Source organism: Chelonoidis abingdonii, chromosome 6, assembly GCF_003597395.2.
Source record: "Chelonoidis abingdonii isolate Lonesome George chromosome 6, CheloAbing_2.0, whole genome shotgun sequence".
NCBI classification, from domain to species: Eukaryota; Metazoa; Chordata; order Testudines; family Testudinidae; genus Chelonoidis; species Chelonoidis abingdonii.
Genome location: NC_133774.1, coordinates 51,150,572 through 51,169,985, shown reverse-complemented (window position 1 = coordinate 51,169,985; position 19,414 = coordinate 51,150,572). Strand labels below are relative to the sequence as shown.

General features: G+C 40.3%; 1 protein-coding gene across 5 annotated transcripts in view; it reads left to right on the top strand.

Annotated features, from left to right (window-relative positions):
• The window catches only part of FCHO2 (FCH and mu domain containing endocytic adaptor 2), a 239,032-nt gene that overhangs the window by 25,540 nt on the left and 194,078 nt on the right, over positions 1-19,414 (top strand). For all 5 annotated transcript variants that reach the window (XM_075067024.1, XM_075067019.1, XM_075067023.1 and 2 more), the window contains exon 2: positions 9,900-9,991. In XM_075067024.1, the coding sequence (XP_074923125.1) occupies positions 9,900-9,991 (92 nt within the window). The remainder of the gene's footprint in view (positions 1-9,899; positions 9,992-19,414) is intronic.

Here is a 19,414-nt window from a genome sequence, read left to right as displayed (position 1 = left end):
CTGTCATAGATGTGACGAGGAGTTAAGTAATATCTTTTATTGAATCAACCTGTGTTGGTGAGAGTGACAAGTTCTTCTGTGCGCCTCGAAAGCTTTCCTATCTCACCAACAAGTTGGTCCAATAAAAGATATTACTTCTTCCACCTTGTTTCTCTAATATCCTGCCACTGACGTGGCTACAACTACACTGTCATATGTGTACCATATATGCCTTAAGGAGCTGAAAGTTTGGAAGTGTGGTCATGGCTGCTGAATTTGATCTGCTGGGTCAGCTTCACCTTGTGGGCTTCTGCAAGTTTCACCCTTTATATTGAAAAGCTTTTCAAAATCAGTACATAGTTGTTTAGTTTTACCAGTAGCCTGCTGTAGAGTAGATTCCACTGAAACGTTCAAGAATGACAACTTGACAGATAACCAGTAATGTAGGCACTTCATTTTCAAATACATTTTAGGGTTAATGTGTGAGAATGTGAATGAGTATTCTAGAATTTCAGTTCCATTTTTGACAAAGAAGGAAATATCTGGTCATGGCACTACTTAGAACGGCATGCCAGGTCTTGCACCGTCTCTGTAGAGTTGTAGTTCCTGTAATAAATGGAGTATTGACCAAGAACATAAGGATCATAATTCGTTATAATGTGGTATGTGACCTCCAAATGATTGCTGCTGTTTCATTTATAACTTTGTGTCTTAATTAAAATGTTTCTATAATGGTTTCTTGTTCAAAAATGGTGGGTACAAAGGCACATCAATTAAAATGAGTGATGATTTGAAAACAGGAAATTATCCAAATTTCATTTAATACAAATTCAGAGTTAGAGACCTAACCTTTTTATAGATTAAAATAAAATCCTGTAAAGTCTGAGGACTTTTTCCATCTATAGTTTTTAAATAAGTCTGTTTGCCTGTTTCCTAGAGAGTGTTGGGTTTTTTTAGGGTTAAACAAGTCCTATTTAAATTGTGTATCATAACAGAATATTTTTCAAATTCCTTTATCACATTACTGTCAGGGAGTGGAGCAGTTTGCTATCTGAATTTTTGATAGATTCTAACCAAAGTGCATAAACTCAAAAGATACCAATTAGCTAATACAGCTTAGATAAAATTGCATAATTGACTTTTGTCAGATGTTTATCATCTTACCTATCCTTGAGGGGACAAGACAATCTATGTTATAAGTTTCTATAATCAAAGACAGTTTGATCATGGACAGAAAGAACTGCTGCTTTGGATCTGCATGTATTTACTGTTTGTTAGTAGCTCATCTGCTGAGTTTTGTTGATAAAATAGCATTGATTGCTGCTTTTCCCATTAACTGTAAGACAGTATCTGTCTTGTCTAGTGCAGGAAAATTCAGGATAAACTTGAGGTAATACATTTTACACATGCTTATGGTAGGAGCTAGGTCTGTATTTTTGTTTTATGCTAATAGACTGTTAAGATTTTGGTCCACAGTAGACAGTCCTTGTACTTTATACTACTGGATTAAAAATGTAGGAAATCAGTACTGCTGCAGATGAGCCAAGTTAATTCTGGCTAGTATACCAAATGTAAGCTTTAAACTCAAATTTGCTACATATAAAACATGAGAATTTCTTCTTGGAAATTTCAAGATGTATTACGGTAGTTCAACAAAACAGGGAGTTCCTGTAATTGGTTTCCTGTTATGTACAGGTTGTGGAAAAACTGAATTCAGATTCAAGAGTTGCTGACAGGGCTACTTCATTTCCATGAGACCATTGTACATTTGTTTAGTTACTGATGAAGGGAAATTGAAATGAAACATCATCTAAAGGTTAGCTAGCTTCACTTTCTATAGACTCATAGACCCTTACTTTTTTGTATGCATAGTTGGGGTCAATAATATCCTTACATAGGCCTATTTAATAGAAGTATTTATGGATACTGGAAGCCTCATTTTCTGTTTGCCCTGCTCTCTCTCCTGACATCTGGAAAGACCCCCTTTATGACAATGTGAGAGGGGCAATATCAATATGAAGCCCAGCTGCTGAAGAGAAAATCTTCAATGCTCGTGCGGGGAAAAGAAAGCAATACCAGAAGTCCTAATTAGCCAGTGATGATTGTGTATGGAAGGGTTCACACACACAAAACTGACACAATCCCCATCCAACAGATACTTTTTACCCCATAGATGTTCACAAAGCAGTCCTTCAAAATGATGTGAGGAGTATTGGGGCTAGCCTCTCTGGAGATGTTCTAGGTGAAAAAATGGCTCTCCTTCTACCCCAGTAGAACCATATCTGCTGGTGGAGGATTGGGAGGGAAGATGGGAAATCAGTATCTTATTCCACTGCCTCTCCACATTATAGCAGAGAGTGGTAACTGTTGCTGAAAGAAACTGGAAGGTCTGAATCCTTAAGTACATACATACTATTATTACAGAAAAATAATTGACCAAGTATTATTATTTTATCATTGGTTATTATTGGTTAATATAATAATAAAAGCATCCTGATTGGTTATATCACAGTGTTTTAATATTATGTGTTGCAAAGCGCCACAGGAGACACATTAAAGAGCCGCTTGCAGCTCAGGAGTCTGTCTGAGTGTCACTACCCTAGACAGAATTTTAAGAAACTTTCCATTCTAACGGATTAAGGCACATGCACCAGATCAGTGTGCCTCTCCAGCTGCCAGAGAATTGTCATGCTACTAGCCCTGAACATATTATCAGGGGAAGGTGTGGTAAACTCTGTCCCAAATCTGGACCTTAGCGTACAAAATCTGGGTGCTTACTGTGAACCTCCCCAAGCTTATACCCAGCTTGGATCTTATTTCGCTGCCACCAGATAGTATTGAGGCTACTATCAGCCTGGGTTCCCCCAAATTCCTTGGGGGGGGACCCCCCTCTCTGGCCTCCCCAACTTTCCCTGGGAGGACCCCCAAGACTCAGAAGTATGAGTCTACCGGCAAAGGAATGATCTCCCCTCCCTCCTCCCTCTCTCTCCGTTGTTCCGCTCTGAGGGGATTGATGCAATCTCTTTACATGACAATACCAAGAAACTGGTCTCCGTCTCTCCAAAGAGACAAGCCTTAAGCACCAGGGAACAGAGCTGATTCTCTCTCTCTCTTTCCCCGTAACTTTTTCCCGCCCTCCCTAGCCTGTCACAGATGTAACAGGACTCCGGGCACAGAAATTCCTCTCCCCTTTGCCTCACTAGGAAAAGAAACTTCCACAAGTTTTAAAAAGAAAACTTTATATAAAAAGAAAGAAAATACAGAACAATAATACTGCATTAAGAGATCAATACAGGCTCTTGCCTATAAGAAAATATGAATAAACAGTCTGATTTAAAAGATAGCCCAATTAAACCAGTCCAGCAAATCAACACCCATGTAAATACAAATCAAAGCACATCACAGCCGATTACTTTGGTTCCTTTGTACTCACACTTGATCGTAGAATATTTGAAAGAAGATGGAGTTAGAAGAAAAGCTTGTTTACTCACAGCCGAGGAAACAAAAAGACACAGAACAAAGCCAAAAACCTCCAGAGGTTTCCACCCTTACTTTTGAAAATCCGGTTTCCTGATTGGTCCTCTGGTCAGGTGTTTGGTTCCCTTTGTAACCCTTTACAGTAAAAGAAAATTAACCCTTACCTTACCTATCTACTTATGACAGAAGGATCTTAGGAGACATATTGGACCTCAGGAGATGGATCTTGAGCCAGATGATCAAACCTCATCTGATGAGAATGTTTGAGTCCTCTGCCGCCACCTCCCTGAGAAGATGTGATTCAGTTCCATGAGCTGGTAGAGAGAATGGCCTGCACACTGAACATTCTGTTTGTGTCTCATTCCATATCTGACTTTTTGGGGTGTCCTTCCAAGGGTAAAATCACTCTCCCTGTACAGAAGAGGGTATAAACACAGCTGGTTGTAGTACAGTGCCTAGCACACAGGGGTCCTGGTCTGATAGGTATTGTGATGTAACTACTGATGGTATGGTGCTACTACTGCTCTACTAGTATGTGGCTGAATCCTGCCTCTGGACAAGTTATCTCCAAAAAAGACCAGTGGTCTCTACCATTTGAGGGTTTTTCCTGTTTTCACCTTGTTCCTAATGCACTAACTGCCACTGCTGTTGTCCAGAGAATAAGAGGAGGGATGGGCTCATTTCACCCCGTTGAACAGGAAGTTAAAAAGCTAGATGCCCAGGGAAGAAAGATCTTTTCTTCTGTTTCACTGGGCACTGGGCATTAAGGTATATAATTAGCTAGCTGTAGTGTCCAGATACCACTACTGTCTGTGGAAGAAGATGGCTATATTTGATAAATCCATACCTGAGGAGCAGAAGAAACTAGTCAAAGCTTTTGTTTCTGAGGACTGGTTAGTAGCCAGACATGCATTAAGAGCTTCCTTTGGCTCCTCGGATGCAGCTTTTAGGATAGCTTCAGCTATCACCTTGAGGTGCCATTTATGGATCTGATCATCTGGTCTGCCTCCTGAAGCAAGAACCCAAGTGGAAGGCCTTCCATTTGAGGATGATGATTTCCTTAGTGTTAGAGCTGATATGCAAAAACTAGACTATACTAGAGCTATGGCTATAAGCCCTCAAGATCTGTCAGTCACTTAGAAGATTTGGCGTTCCTATTGCAGATCCCCAAGACAGCCTATTTTGCTCCCAAAAGATTCAATCAGCAACAGCCGAAAAGAAAAATTTACGTCTCCCCCAAAAGGGGAAATGGCTATGTCCTCACCTTCTTAGCAGAGATATTTGAGAGCCTCAAACCAGCTATGAGTCATTTACCTACTGCCTAGCTCCCCTCCTCCCTTTGGAAAGTCAACTTTTCCACTCCTTCAACTTCTGGTGAGTGCCATCATTGCAGACACAGAGGGATTCAGGAAGTCATTCAGAGGGGTTTCTTCATTCATTTCGACATCCACTTCCTCCCAGTCCCTTCTTCAGGGATCCCTATCACCAGTATCTGTAAGGACAGAAGTCTGCTCACTATTGGAGGCAGGTGCCATAGAAGAAGCCCCACCCACCAAAAAAAAAATTGGAAAAGGGATTCTATTCTATATTTCTGAGGATGAAAGTCTTTTACCCATTCTAGATCTTTGAAAGCTCATTTCAGCAACCTGGTAATTCATGGACATTGGAACTCCTGGGGAAAGAATATGCATATGAACATATTAGAACTGAGAGCGGTTTGGCATTCTCTCAAGTTCTTTCTCCCACATCTGCAAGACAAAATGATACAGGTGGGTCAGATAATATGACAGCAATGTTCTATGTCAGCAAACGAGGAGCTCATTTTAGACAGCTGTGCAAGGAAGCTGTGGAATTGTGGAACTGGTGCATTCGTCATGACATTTATCCCATAGAGCAAGTCAGTAGTCTGTGGATCTTTTGAGCAGGAATAGAAGACAGCAGCACAAACAGTCACTTGAAGAATTCAGTAGTAATGAAATATTCTCTTTGGGAGTATCCATAGATAGATCTGCTTGCAATGAAATGCAATTCAAAACGTCCAAAGTTTTGTTTTAGAGCAGAAGCAGACATTCTGTAAGTGTTGTAAGTAAGACCACAAGAAGTAATTCTTCCGCTGTACTCCATGCTGGTTTGGTCTCAGCTGGAGCATTGTGTCCAGTTCTGGGCGCCACATTTCAGGAAAGATGTGGACAAATTGGAGATAGTCCAGCGAAAAGCAACAAAAATAGGTTATGTTTTCTAGACCTTTACTCATGAGGGAAGATTGAAAAAATTGGGTTTGTTTAGTCTGGAGAAGAGAAGACTGAGAAGGGACTTGAAAACTGTTACAAGGAGGAGGGAGAAAAAATGTTGTTCTTAACCTCTGAGGATAGGACAAGAAGCAATTGGCTTAAATTGCAGCAAGGGAGGTTTAGTTTGGACATTAGGAGAAACTTCCTGTCGTGTATTTAAGCACTGGAATAAATTGCCTAGAGAGGCTGTGGAATCTCCATCATTGACGATTTTTAAGAGCAGGTTAGACACAAATCCATCAGGAATGGTCTAGATAATACTTGTCCTGACATGAGTGCAGGGGGCTGAACTTGATGACCTCTTGATCTCTTCCAGTCCTGTGATTCTATGATTCTGTCCATATCAGATGCATTTATGTTCTAGTGGGAAATAGATTTTTTCTATGGTGTTCCCCATCTGTACTCATTCAAAGTATTATAAAGAAAATAAGAACAAGGTCAGAATATTTGGACTTCCCTAGCTTGGGCAAGACAGAAATGGCTTACAGACTATCATCTATCCAAAATAGTGTTTGTCTATCAGTAACCACAGATTTCCTGACCCATTTGAGTGGCTGGATTTACTTCCCAGAGCCACACTCTTGATAGCATGGACCATGGGACCTTGAAACGTCCCATTTTATTTGAATTCAACAGATTTTACTAAATTCCAGTAACAATCAACCTGCGGCTGCTATGACCACAAATGGAAAAAGTTTTCTATTTGGGCAAATAATATTAAGAGATCCAGCATCAGCCTCCTCTATTCAGTCCCTTCTAGAGTATCTGCTTCATATTAAGCCATTAGGAGACTCTCTCTGTCATTTGTTAAAGTACACTTAGCTATTTCTGTGCACCAGGTACTAACTGATAAGACTGTATTTACCCATGGCACAGCTGAGAGATTCATGGAGGAATTAATGAACGTTTTATCATCCAGTCGGCCTACACTGAGAATGGATCTTAACAAGACGGCTTGAGTTAAATTGAAAGTGGGTTTATTCACTGCTGTAAAAAATTTTCAACTATTTTCCTAAGGAAAGGTTCATTCTCAGTGTTGGTATAACCATTAAAACATGTTGATTTGCAAATAGATATAGCCTTTACACTAAATTTGGTAAGTTTTATTCGCCAAGAAAATGCACTTTATTTTTGGAAATGTATTTAAACAATTACAGACGCTTCTCAACTTACGCAAGGCGTTCCATTCTGGAATACCTTGCGTAAGTTGAAAACGTATACCCAAACATTATGTGCAACCCTCCTCCCCCTCAGATTTCTAGCTTACAGAACTTTTTCTGTAAGTGCGGATTTGTTTAAGTTGGGTTTGCGTCACCTGGGGGGCATCTGTATGTAGCTTTAACATGCATTTAATCAGTATCCTCATTTTTACATTGTGTTATGTTTGAAAATCGTGAATATTTCTTACGATGTGATTTTGTACTTTGACTTTGTCAAGCTTCCTTTGAGGGGAATTGGAAATTGTATTGTTAAATTTGAAGGGAATTAAGGTCTTAAGGTATGGAAAAAGTTGAGAACCATCACATTATGAAAAGTAAAGGGAATAACTTCTAACATTAAAGTTCAAAAGTGGTATGTTTCAAGATATTTAGAAATATGTTAGTGTGTGAATTGTGGAGTTTGTGGGGACTGTGTTGGTTTAGCTTGGGGAGGCCAAATAGATGTGAAGAAAATAGAATAGCATTTTGTAAAGGGAACATTTAAAAATGTTTCCTCTGCAAAAATTAATGGTTTACTTTAACACATGTATAGAAGATTTTGTTGTTGTCCTCTGAAGAGTTATTGTGCCCAAATCTGGAAACTAAATTGTCTCATGAAAATATAAATATTAATTTTAGTTCTGTTGTAAGTTTAGTAGTCATCTATTGTTGAGCCAGTATGCAAGGACTGTTTTATAGCTTTATGTTGGTCTACATTTTAGATGCGCAAAGCAAAGCAGTGTGATAACTGAGAAGGGGAGTAGGTATTGAATTGGCTACAGTTAGCGTTTGCAAATAGTCTGTCTAGAGTAAATAAATACAGTTCTGGCTTCTGCTCACCTTGATTTGCCGATTATGGGCTCTTTGATCTTAAGGTATTTTCTGATTTTTGTCCCTGCGTATGCAGTACTAAGAATTTTCTTGCATTGAGTTTGGTAACATTGGCCTTATCTGTTGGTTGAGCCAAGACTTCTCATTTCATTTTTTTCAGTTGGAGTTAGACCAGTAGCTGAAACAAAAATACTACACAAATAAAGTGGAAAGACTTAAATCTGTTAGCCAAACAAGTTATATTTTTCTATTAATCAGATTTTTTTGTTCCTTTTTTCTGAGCTATGAGCTCCAGGAAACTTTGCGCCATCAACACTACACTAGTGTTAAATTTTTCAAAAATGTTAATCCATTTATAGTTTATTGTGCTTAAATATATGCAAGATAGTCCATTTACATACCTGTAAAAAGACTAAATTGGTACAGACATGTATGTGTAACTACAACTAAATCAATCTGCAACTTGCTGATCTTTATATTCACCTTTTTTGAACATTGTGGTGAATGGTAACCAGAAAATTAAAATAAGATTAATACTCTTAATGTTGTTCGGAACCAGTAAAGCAAAAAAACCCAAAATTACTATGAGGTAGATCAGTGATACTCAGACTGAGGCTCAAAAACCGCAAATGGCTCTTGAATGTGTCTCCTGTGGCTCTTTGCAGCACATGGTATTAAAACACTGTGTGATTTAATTATTAACTAATCTAGGTTACTAATCAGTCAAGATGCTTTTACTGTGTTTTTAATCAATTGTAGTTGATAAAATAATAATACTTGGTCAGTCATTTTGCTGTGAGAATAATATACTATACACTAAATATTTCCTGTCTCACTGTTTTTAAATATAAATATATAGTACTATAGTAAATGAAACCGTGAATTCACATTACTGTGGCTCTTTTGGGTAATGTTGATCGCTAATTTAGCTCCTGAGATCTCAGTATCACTGAGATAGATGAATGAAGGTGGTCCAGTTCAGATTGCTATTATATTCCGTTGTTTAATAGTTATACAGAACACCTTTTAAGTATGCTTGGTGCATTATGAAGATAACTGTCCATGCCACTTAGTGCTCTAAAATCTAAATATCGCAAATATAATTGATAGGCAAAGGGGGATTGTAGGGCATGGAAAAGAAAGATTAATGGTTTTAGCCATTTTACCAAATATTATAGAGGGAGATGTGATAAAATTTGGCACGGGCCTGAATTTGAGGAAAGAAGGATGTGAAAAGTGAGTTTGAGTGACCAAGAGGACTGTGGACTGGTTAGTACCGATGGAAAAGTGGGAAAGGGTAGATAATGCAGAGGGAAAGAGGAGTTCGGTGTTTGACAAGTTTGTTTTGAGAACGTGGTGTTGAGACATCCATGAGGAAATATCAAAGACAGGAAGATAGATGAGTCTGGAAAGAATGGGAGAGATTGGACTGGAGAGAGAGATTTAAGTAACCAACACAGAGATAGTAACTCACCATCGGAGTATATTAGGTCATTCAGGGAGTGTGTATAGAGGAAACAGAAGAGAGGATGAAGGACAGACTTTTGGGGAACAATAACAGAGATGGAGGGTCAGGGAGAAAGAATGCAACACTGAAGGAGTACCTTGCAAGGTGTGGGAAGTTAGGAAGGCGGGGGTATAGTAATACAGAAGCCCAACGAAAAGAGGGTCTTCAATGTAGCATAGAAAATGTGCATATGAAAGAGTGGCCATGATGTGGCAAGGAGTTCATTTGTGACTACTGAGTTAATTGTTTGCAGTGTTTTTGTAGCTGTGTTTGTCCCATCATACTAGAGAGACAAGGCGGGTGAGGTAATATTTTTTTATTAGACCCAGGGCTTTGGAGTGGAGCCCGGAGCTGGAGCCGAGTCTGAGCACAGCTCCAAAGCCCTGATTAGACCAACTTATGTTGATTAAAAAGACAAGCTTTCAAGCTACAAAGAGCTCTTCTGAAGGACAGCTGAAGGACACCTACCTTGTCTGTCTATTGGGTTAATTGTAGATTGAGTGGTTAGGAAATAAGCTGGGCTGGAGCAGATCAAGAAAGCAGTTGTATAATTGTTTTAATAAGTTGTGCTTCATAGTTTTGATTAAACTATAAAGTCTTTTTATTAATCTTTAGGGGGAAAGGAACAATGGCTTTGATGTCCTCTATCATAACATGAAACATGGACACCTATCAACAAAAGATCTAGCAGATTTTATAAGAGAAAGGTAAGTATTTACCTTACTGTTCCTGAATCTTAGCACACCTGTGTGTGTTTACGTAATCAAACTTTCAAAAGTAATGTGATGGTATGTATATATATTTTTTTTTTATGGCTTTCACAGACTCTGCTATATTTTTCACTCCTTTCAAGGTTCTTTAGGCATACTCTGCTTGCTTACAAATGCATGTTGTCTCTTGCGCTTCAGTTATTAGTTCATTTCTATTTTGTGGATTTGATTTAGCTGACATTTGCCTTAGTGAGCTAAGAAGGGTAGAGAGAGAGAGATGCCAGAATATTCAGTGTCAATAGTCAACTGTTTAAAAAAAAAAAAAAAAAGTTGTTTAATTGTTTGAAGAAAACCATTTATTTCTTTTCTTAGGCAGTAAAAACAATATTCGTTCTAGAAAGGTTAGCGTGATCATTGTGCATAAAGTGAGAACAAAGACACCCCCAAGCTCCAGTATAATGCCTTGTAAAATGAAATTCTCAAATTTAAAAAAACAGCAGAAAAGAGAGACTGGGAATGAAAATAGAGTAAATGGGGATGTGAGAAAAGAATATAACCAATATATACCATATTTTCAGAATTGGCAGGAGTGAGCTGCGGGACTAGCAATGTGATACTTAGGCCAACAAAATGTGGGTGCCATATTTGTACATGACCAAGGGTAAATGCTTAGCAAAAACATAATGCAGACTAGCTTTTTTATCATATCTTCCACCATTAATGGGACTCGTAGCGAAGAGGTTTTTTTTGTTCTTGCTTATACACATAGTGTAGAGCACAAACTAGAATTTTATAATTCAGATTGTTTATCAGATGACTTTAGAAAAGAGCTCTTAATAATATAGATTTAATACTGTAATTTACAAAAGGGCACATTTTTATTGGACAAGTATAGATTTGTGGAACTCTTACTCTAAGTTTTTTTGGGTTTTTTAGGGTACTTTAAAACTTAAGGGACTTGACATTTAAGGACAATTTTTTGTTTTTAAATAAGTAAATATGTGAATTCTCTTCAAGGAATATTAGACTTCATTGAGAGTTTTGTATAAGTAAGTATTGCAGGTTTAGGACCGTCAAGAAAAATTGACCCATATAATTTCAAGATATAGCTTAAAGAAGTTTAAAACTCTTAAGAATTTTATTGTAGTTTGATAATGTAAAGAAGGAAAACACAAATTGTGGAAAATGATTGATTTGATCATTTTCACGATTTCTCATGTACTCATAAGAATATAATCATTAGAGGCATTCAGTTCCCAGATATTTCTTTAATTAATGTTAGTTTTAACCAAAATTGAGATTCATTTGAGCATTCATTCTTAGGTGAAAATTCAATAGAAGAGGAGCTAGATTTCATTATAAAATCAAGGTCGACACAAGGGAAAGTGAGTCTTACTGTTCTCCAAAAGCCCATCTCAACACACACATTTCTGGAGCAAAGGAAAGTTTCAGATTGAAAAAATAGCTTCATTTTGTATGAAATTAGGTTTTTAATTATGAAATTAGAAGCAGGGAAAAAAACATAGTGCCAGAGAGAATTAGGGTGATGGTTAAAGAAAATTACCTACTGTCCGCTGTGTCCAATCAGTGCTAATTCATGACTGCTAATCTGATTTAAATTGATGTCTTGGACAAATATTGAGTAATTGGTCAGAAATAGCGCAAATCTAGCTGAGACTGGTAATTCTATCAGATTCAAAAAATTTGAAAGAAAGTTTTACATTTTTAAATACCCACCCAAGCTATTTGTCAGTAATCTTTGACTAGCCTAACTCATGAAGTGGTAGTGTAACAGGAAACAACATAGAAATATCCACTTGATTCAATTAATTTGTTGTTCATTAATTTCTAAAATTTCTATAGCTTATCTAATAGTATAGCAAGCAACGTAAGTCATCATGGTAGTACAAATAATTATCAGTAATCACCCTTGATTGATACCTCACTAAAAAAAATTATCTACAAAATGCTATAAAAGTGCATTGACGTTTTCTTACCCTATTTTCTGTTAGTATAGGAAGGAAAATGGGAAAGAGAGATCTCTAACTGCCAGCTTCCGGATGAGTAGGAGAACTGTATAATTGTCACAAAAGCAGCATATCCCTGCTCAGTGTTTTGAATTGTAAACGTTCAAGAGGGATTGTTTAAAGTGTGTTTTTTAAAAATACCTATCATATAGCTACATTTTATCTCTAAATTTGGCACTGAAATGCAGTCCTTTGAAAACAAGTTAAATCAATGCCTTGTGTAATCCAAAACTGTTGATGGTCAATCCATCCTTATCACAGAATTGTGCTCTAAAATCTAAGTCTCTGTTTTTTTTAAAATAAATAAATAAATAAGCCATTACGGTTTACAAAAACAAAAAAACTCCAAAAACAAAGCAAGAAAACCTTCTAAATCTGAATGAAGTGTAAGTTGATGCATTGTTGTCTTTTTGAGTTTGGAGTCAATAGTTCCGCCATGCAAATTGTCCCTATTCAGTGGAGTATTGGTACTGAAGCCTAATGACTATTAAATGTCAGTATTAATATATTAAATTGCTAACTGTTTTATTGTTCCCTTTCAGTTAATGTGCCTATCTCACGAATTCAAACTAGGTCCCATATCTTCCCAAGTACCAAAAGCACTGAAAGTTCCTTACCACACTGCCAAAACTTCCAAATTCCCATGACATCTTGTGCAATGAAACATTTTTGGTGTCACAGAAAAGATCTGTGGCACATAGAAAACATACAGATTAAAATAAATTAAACTTAATAATTGATTACATGAATGATGTTGTATTGATATTCAGTTCCATTTTAAACTGGATAAAAACCTCCAATTCTGAGCTTACTTGAAGGCACCATAGTCATTTTATTCTGCGCCATTGGAATATTATAGAAGCTGGATGTCCTTTCTACAGAATTTAGGTCTATGTTGCTGTAGATTATGCCGTGCTTTTGCTATATTAAGATCCTTACAGCACTCAGAGCAGCAAGAATCTGAAATATTAATATTTTTAAAATCAAACTCTTTAAATTACTTTTTTATTGCATTTAGTGCCCACATTTCAGTGTGTTCTGTCCAAATATATATGAGAAAACAGTCCCCAAAGACATTATAATATAAGAAAACAAAGAACATGCCAAGGGAAGTGGAAGAGGTATAAAAATATATACTTTGAGGGTCGTTGACATTTATTGTTTAAAACAGTGGCTCTCAACCTTTCCAGACTACTGTACCCCTTTCAGGAGTCTTGATTTGTCTTGCGTGCTGCCAAGTTACACCTCACTTAAAAATGACTTGTTTACAAAATCAGACATAAAAATACAAAAGTGTCACTGCACGCTGTTACTGAAAAATTGCTTATTTTCTCCTGTTTACAACATAATTATAAAATTGATTGGAGTATAAATATTGTGCTTACATTTCAGTGTATGGTATATGCAACAGTATAAACGAGTTATATGAAATTTTAGTTTGTACTGACTTTACCAGTACTTTTATGTAGCCTGTTGTAAAACTAGGCAAATATCTAGATGAGTTGATGTACCCCCTCAGGGTACGCATGCCCCTGGTTGAGAACCAGTCATTTAAAGTGAACGCCTCTCTACTTAAAACATAATTTCTTGTAGCTATCATGGTAGAAATGAGGAGAGCTTGAAATAGAATGATGTATACAAGAGATATTCCATATATAAAGTCATTTTAGAAGAAAGTCCAAAATCAATTTTGGAAAAAGACGACAAATTGGGTTGGGTTAAAGTTGGTGTTACTGGCAGTGATGTGGGAATACAATAAAAGATGCATAGATAGGTAAAGGGGGCAGACATGCAGAGGCCGTTGAGGTGAAAGGGTAACATGTCTGAAGTGATGAGGAAGGATGACCTTAACAGTTAAATTTTGAGTGAATTATAGGAGGAGGAGTAATGTGGGTGTCAGGACAGAGAAGAGGAAGTTACAACGATCAAGTCAGGATACACAGGCCTGAATATTGTATCATCCTTAACTTCACTTTATTGTGCTTAGATATTTCAATATTAAAATCTGGAATGGTGTCAAGTATCAGAGGAGTAGCCGTGTTAGTCTGTATCCACAAAAACAGCAAGGAGTCTGGTGGCACCTTAAATCTATTAGTTTTTAAGGTGCCACCTGACTCCTCGTTAATCTGGAATGGACATTCTATGATTTTCTATTAAAATGCTACAAAAAATAATGTACAGTCTCATTTAAATTGAGTACACATTTTCTTTTATTGTATATTTGCAATTACTGACCCACCTATTGAGTTCATCTTTACCCAGACCTTCTCTGAGATTACCCAGTCTATCCTCCCATATGACTTCTTTGGTTTCTGAAAAGTTAATATTTGGAAAGATGAGGATGGTTTATGAAGTTGTCAATATTCTTTTGGGAAGACAATTATCTCAAGATTTTATTTCAGGATAGTTTCTGCTGTTGAAATAGAATGGTCTCCTTCATCACTCTTCCTCTATAGTATCATATTTGTTGCAACCAGAGTTAAATGGCGCTAAACACCTTTGGATTGACAAGATGCAGTGAATGTACAAAAGTCCTGTCTTAGTTATTTGCCTGTTATGTTTACTTCCACTTATTATGATGATCTGTTACCCATTTAAATGCCAGTTCCTCTTTTTAAAAGTAAATTTGATTGGTTCACAGTAATTATTTGTATGGGAAGTATCCAAAATACTTAAAGCATTTTCTTGAGATTTCTAGGACTTGTGGCTTCCTACATTTACATAACTTTATTTGCCAGACTTCAGTTAGATCTTTTTACATGATGAAACCCCTTTGTATTGAATAGAGTGTGAGAATGCCTGCAAAGATGTTTTATTCAGTACCTTGTTGTGGTAATGACAGATTCTCCTTCGAGAGATGTCCCTGTGGGTGCTCCACTCTAGGTGTTGGTGCGCCCCTGCACCTTTGATCGGAGATTTTTTGCAGCAGTACTCGTAGCAGCCACGCATGCTTAAAACCTGTCACTCACTCTGAGTATATCACTAGTGAGCATGCGCAGCCAGTACCCTCAGTTCCTTCTCTACCGCCCCCAGCTTGAGACGGAGCTCAGCAGACTCCTTAAGATTTCTTTCCCTATCTTAAAATACCTGTAGTTAGACAGTTTTTTCCTGTTCGTTAGTGTTACCTACCTTTTTTTTCTACTATTTTTAAAAAAATAAAAAAAAAAAAAAAAAAAAATTTCGTCCTGTCAGCCGCTTCAAATATGCCTGGCTCCACAGGCTTTAAGCGCTGCTCCTCTTGTAAGGACGCTATCCCTCTTCTGATGGACACTCCAAGTGTATAAAAATGCTTGGGGGAGACTCATATTCCCCAAAAATGCTCTCACTGCACCAAGTTAAGCTCTAGAGCTAGGAAGGACAGACAGAGTTAAAGCTAAAACTCCTTTTACTCTTCAAAAATCCCTGCAGTCTGCCTCAGACCCTGGCGCGCGGACTCTGCCTCTCTCAGACACAGCTCTAACCTTCAAAAAAACTGAAGAAGACAGCTAAAAGAGAGCACTCACAATCAAAACAAAACTTCACTGACAAACCTTCTCCTGTCAGCTCGTCAGTTTCCTTACCAGCGTTTCCCCGCCTGAGTACTTTTGACGAGCCGGGCTCCTCCGGTACCCCGTGCGCTAAACCCGCCTGTGCTTTTGGTGGCAGCGCGAGCTCTGGTGCCGAGGCGACAGGCTTTCAGTTGCCTGCCTCGATTGTGGCACCTATCGCACCGCGATGAATGCGGCACCGCCGACAACGAAGGCACCGGAGGAAGCACCGCAGCCTGCTATTAATAGCACAGGCACTGCCGCCTGCTGTGGCACCGGCATTACTACCGCTACTTGGCACGGAGCCAAGACTGCAAAACTCGGTGCCAGCCTGGGTTTCCTCACAGGATCTCTATGTGCCTTCGCCTACGACTGCCCCACCATTTGCAATTTACCCATTCAAGTGACCTCCTAGTGTCACCTACACTGCAATCGCCCTTTCTTGGGGATGGCTTCTCTATGACAAATGACTCAGGGTCCGAACAGCCTTCCTCCAGTGAGGAGGAGTCTGAACTACAGGCTGCTGTGCCAGTGCAATCTGAATTCTACCCTCAGAGTCCTGTCCCCCAGGACACAGGAAAACTGTCCCACACCAACCTCAAGATCCCACCTCCTGGGGTGTTAACCCCTGGATGGCACCTCCTATGCCTTTTCCATCACCATGGCAGTATTGGGCTCCGTGGCCATCTTTCCCTCGGCAGCACGTCCGCTACTCTACTCACACTAGACGCGAACGTCTAAATCCTATGACGCACTTGGCGGCACCCTCCATCCTCAGGATCAATTAACTCCAGCTCCTGTCCTGATCCAGGAAAACTGATCCCCAACGTACTCATCCCACTCCTGAATACCTGAGGATGGCGTTACTTCCTTCCCCTCCCCCCTGCATCAGATGATTTTTTTCAAAATTCCAAGATCTCTTCAGAAGGGTTGCCAATGAGCTCAGAATCAACCAACTTGGAGGAGTACCTTCCTTCCCAACAACATGAGCTAACAGACATCCTGCAACCATCTTCGTCATCCAGACTGGCATTACCAATTAACCAGCCCTTCTGGAACCTGCTAAATCCATCTGGCAGACTCCAGCCACAAGCCAGCCTACCTGCAAACAGGCGGACCGGAAATACTTCATTCCCTCCAAGGGCTCTGAATTCCTTTTCTCACATCCTGCGCCAAACTCTTTGTAGTGGACGCAGCCAATCAGAGAAACAAACAACAGTATTTCCGCCATACCCCAACCAACAAAGAGGGCAAACGCCTAGACCTGCTGGTCGTAAAGTATATGCCTCTTCAACGTTGCAATTTCGAATTGCCAATTATACCGCAATTCTAGCAAAGTACGACCATAGAAACTATAATAAGTTCATGGACTTTATTGAACACATCCCAGACAACAAGAAACAACAGTTTACAGCTTTAGTTTCCGAGGGCCAAATCATATCCCGCACGGCTCTTCAAGCAGCTCTGGATTCAGCCAATACTGCAGCAAGATCCACCGCTACAGCGGTAGTCATGCGCCGAGGTTCCTGGCTTTCCTTTCTCTCTTTCCTCGCGAGGTTCAGAGCACCATAGAGGATCTCCCTTTTGATGGTGATAAACTCTTTGCTTCCACCACTAATGAGGTGCTGCACTCAATGAAGACTCAAGGGCAACTCTGCGATCCTTAGGTATCCAGACCCCTACAAACAGAAGGCGACAGTACAGATATCAACCTTACCACCGTCCGCGCTACCCCTCATATACCCAGCATTTTCCCGAGAGCTCAGGATCAACAGCAGCAACACCAACGCCAGAGGTCCAGATACCAGCGGCGTCGCCCCAATTCTTCCGGGATGCCCCAACTTCCTCAAAATAATAAGCAAATTTGAACCTTTGGTCGAGGGTCTCGTAAACGTCGCCCCTACTCCAGCGCATGGTACTGCCCACAACTGTCTTTGGACACCGTCTACAGCCATTTTTACACCAATGGCAGAATATTACCACCGACAAGTGGGTTCTAGAGGTCATCACAACGGGGTATTCCATTCCCTTCCTCTCCTTACCTCCCACCCACCCACCCCCCTCCCCCTCCCTCTTCAGGGACACCTTCACGAGCCACACCTCCAGCAAGAAGTACAACATCTTCTTCACCTGGGTGCGATCGAACTCGTGCCCGAATGCCACAAGGGGAAAGGATTTCTACTCCCCTTATTTCCTAACACAGAAGAAAACTGGAGGATGGCGACCGATCCTCGACCTCAGGAGACTCAACAATTTCGTCAAGAAACAAAAGTTCAAGATGGTTACTTCTCACCACCATAATTCCAGCCCTGGAGCAGGGCGATTGGTTTTCAGCCCTCGACCTACAAGATGCCTATTTTCACGTCACTATCCACCCAGCCCACAGACGTTTTCTCCGTTTTACCCTTGGCTCGACGCATTACCAATACAGAGTTCTACCATTTGGCCTTTCCACTGCCCCCCGAGTTTTTCTCCAAACTTCTAGCGGTGGTCACGGCCTACCTCAGGAAACAAAGGGTTATAATATTTCCTTACCTGGACGATTGCCTTCTCAAGGCCTCCACATACGCCGAGGCCTCCACTTCACAAAAATCACCATCGAGTGCTTTCAATCCCTGGGCCTGCAAATAAACGAAACAAATCCACATTAAGTCCTACCCAACGCCTGGACTTTATAGGAGCAAGCCTCGACTCCAGAACCGGACGGGCATCCCTTCCACCCGACCGTTCAATACTATAAAACTGCTGGCTACAAGGCTTCACAGCAGCCCTCGGGTCGCCGCCCGAGACTGCCTCCAACTACTGGGGCACATGGCCTCGTGCACTTTCGTGGTCCAGAACGCACGTCTCCACATGAGGTGCTTCCAAGCTTGGCTGGCCACGGTTTACAAACCAAATGTGCACTCAATAAACAAACCACTTAACCATACCTTACCGGGTCAAGGACTCTTTCATATGGTGGACAGTCCCCGACAACCTCTGTTCTGGAGTCCCCTTCCTCCAGACTCCACCAACTGTGATGATGACAACCGACGCATCCCTCACCGGCTGGGGGGCCCATATCTCTCACCACACAGTACACGGGCTATGGTCTCACTCCGAGACCTCCCTGCACATAAACGTTCTAGAACTTCGCGATCCGGAATGCTTGCCGTTGCTTCCTCCCACTAATCAAGAATCAGCATGTACGCATAATGACAGACAACATTGCCTGCATGTTCTACGTCAACAGACAAGGGGGGGCTTCGTTCCCACTCTCTTTGTTCAGAGGCCATGAAACTCTGGAATTGGTGCCTTGCGAATCACATCCAGATATCAGCTGCGTACATCCCAGGCGTGCTGAACACCACTGCCGACGAGCTAAGCAGACGTTTTCCTTCAGAGCACGAATGGGAGATAGACGACAGAATCATTCTTCACCACATATTTCGCACTTGGGGTCACCCAACCATAGATCTCTTCGCAACCCCAAAGAACACAAAATGCCTCAATTTCTGCTCCAGGGCAGGACTGGGCAAAACACTCCCTAGGGGATGCATTCATGATCTCCTGGCACCGGCCCTTCGTTTATGCTTTTCCCCCAATACCATTGCTCAACAGGGTCCTCACGAAGATACGAACGGATCGTGCCAGGATAATCTTGATCGCACCTTCATGGCCGAGACAACCGTGGTTCCCATTCCTCACCAGAATGTCAATTCAACCACCGATCTCCCTGCCTCTCATCCCCAACCTCCTATCACAGCAGCACGGCCGGCTTCTTCACCCAATCTCTCCATGCTTCACCTCAAAGCTTGGTACCTGCATGGTTCTCCCAACGAGAACTAGACTGTTCCGACCAAGTCCAGAGAGGGTACTTCTACACA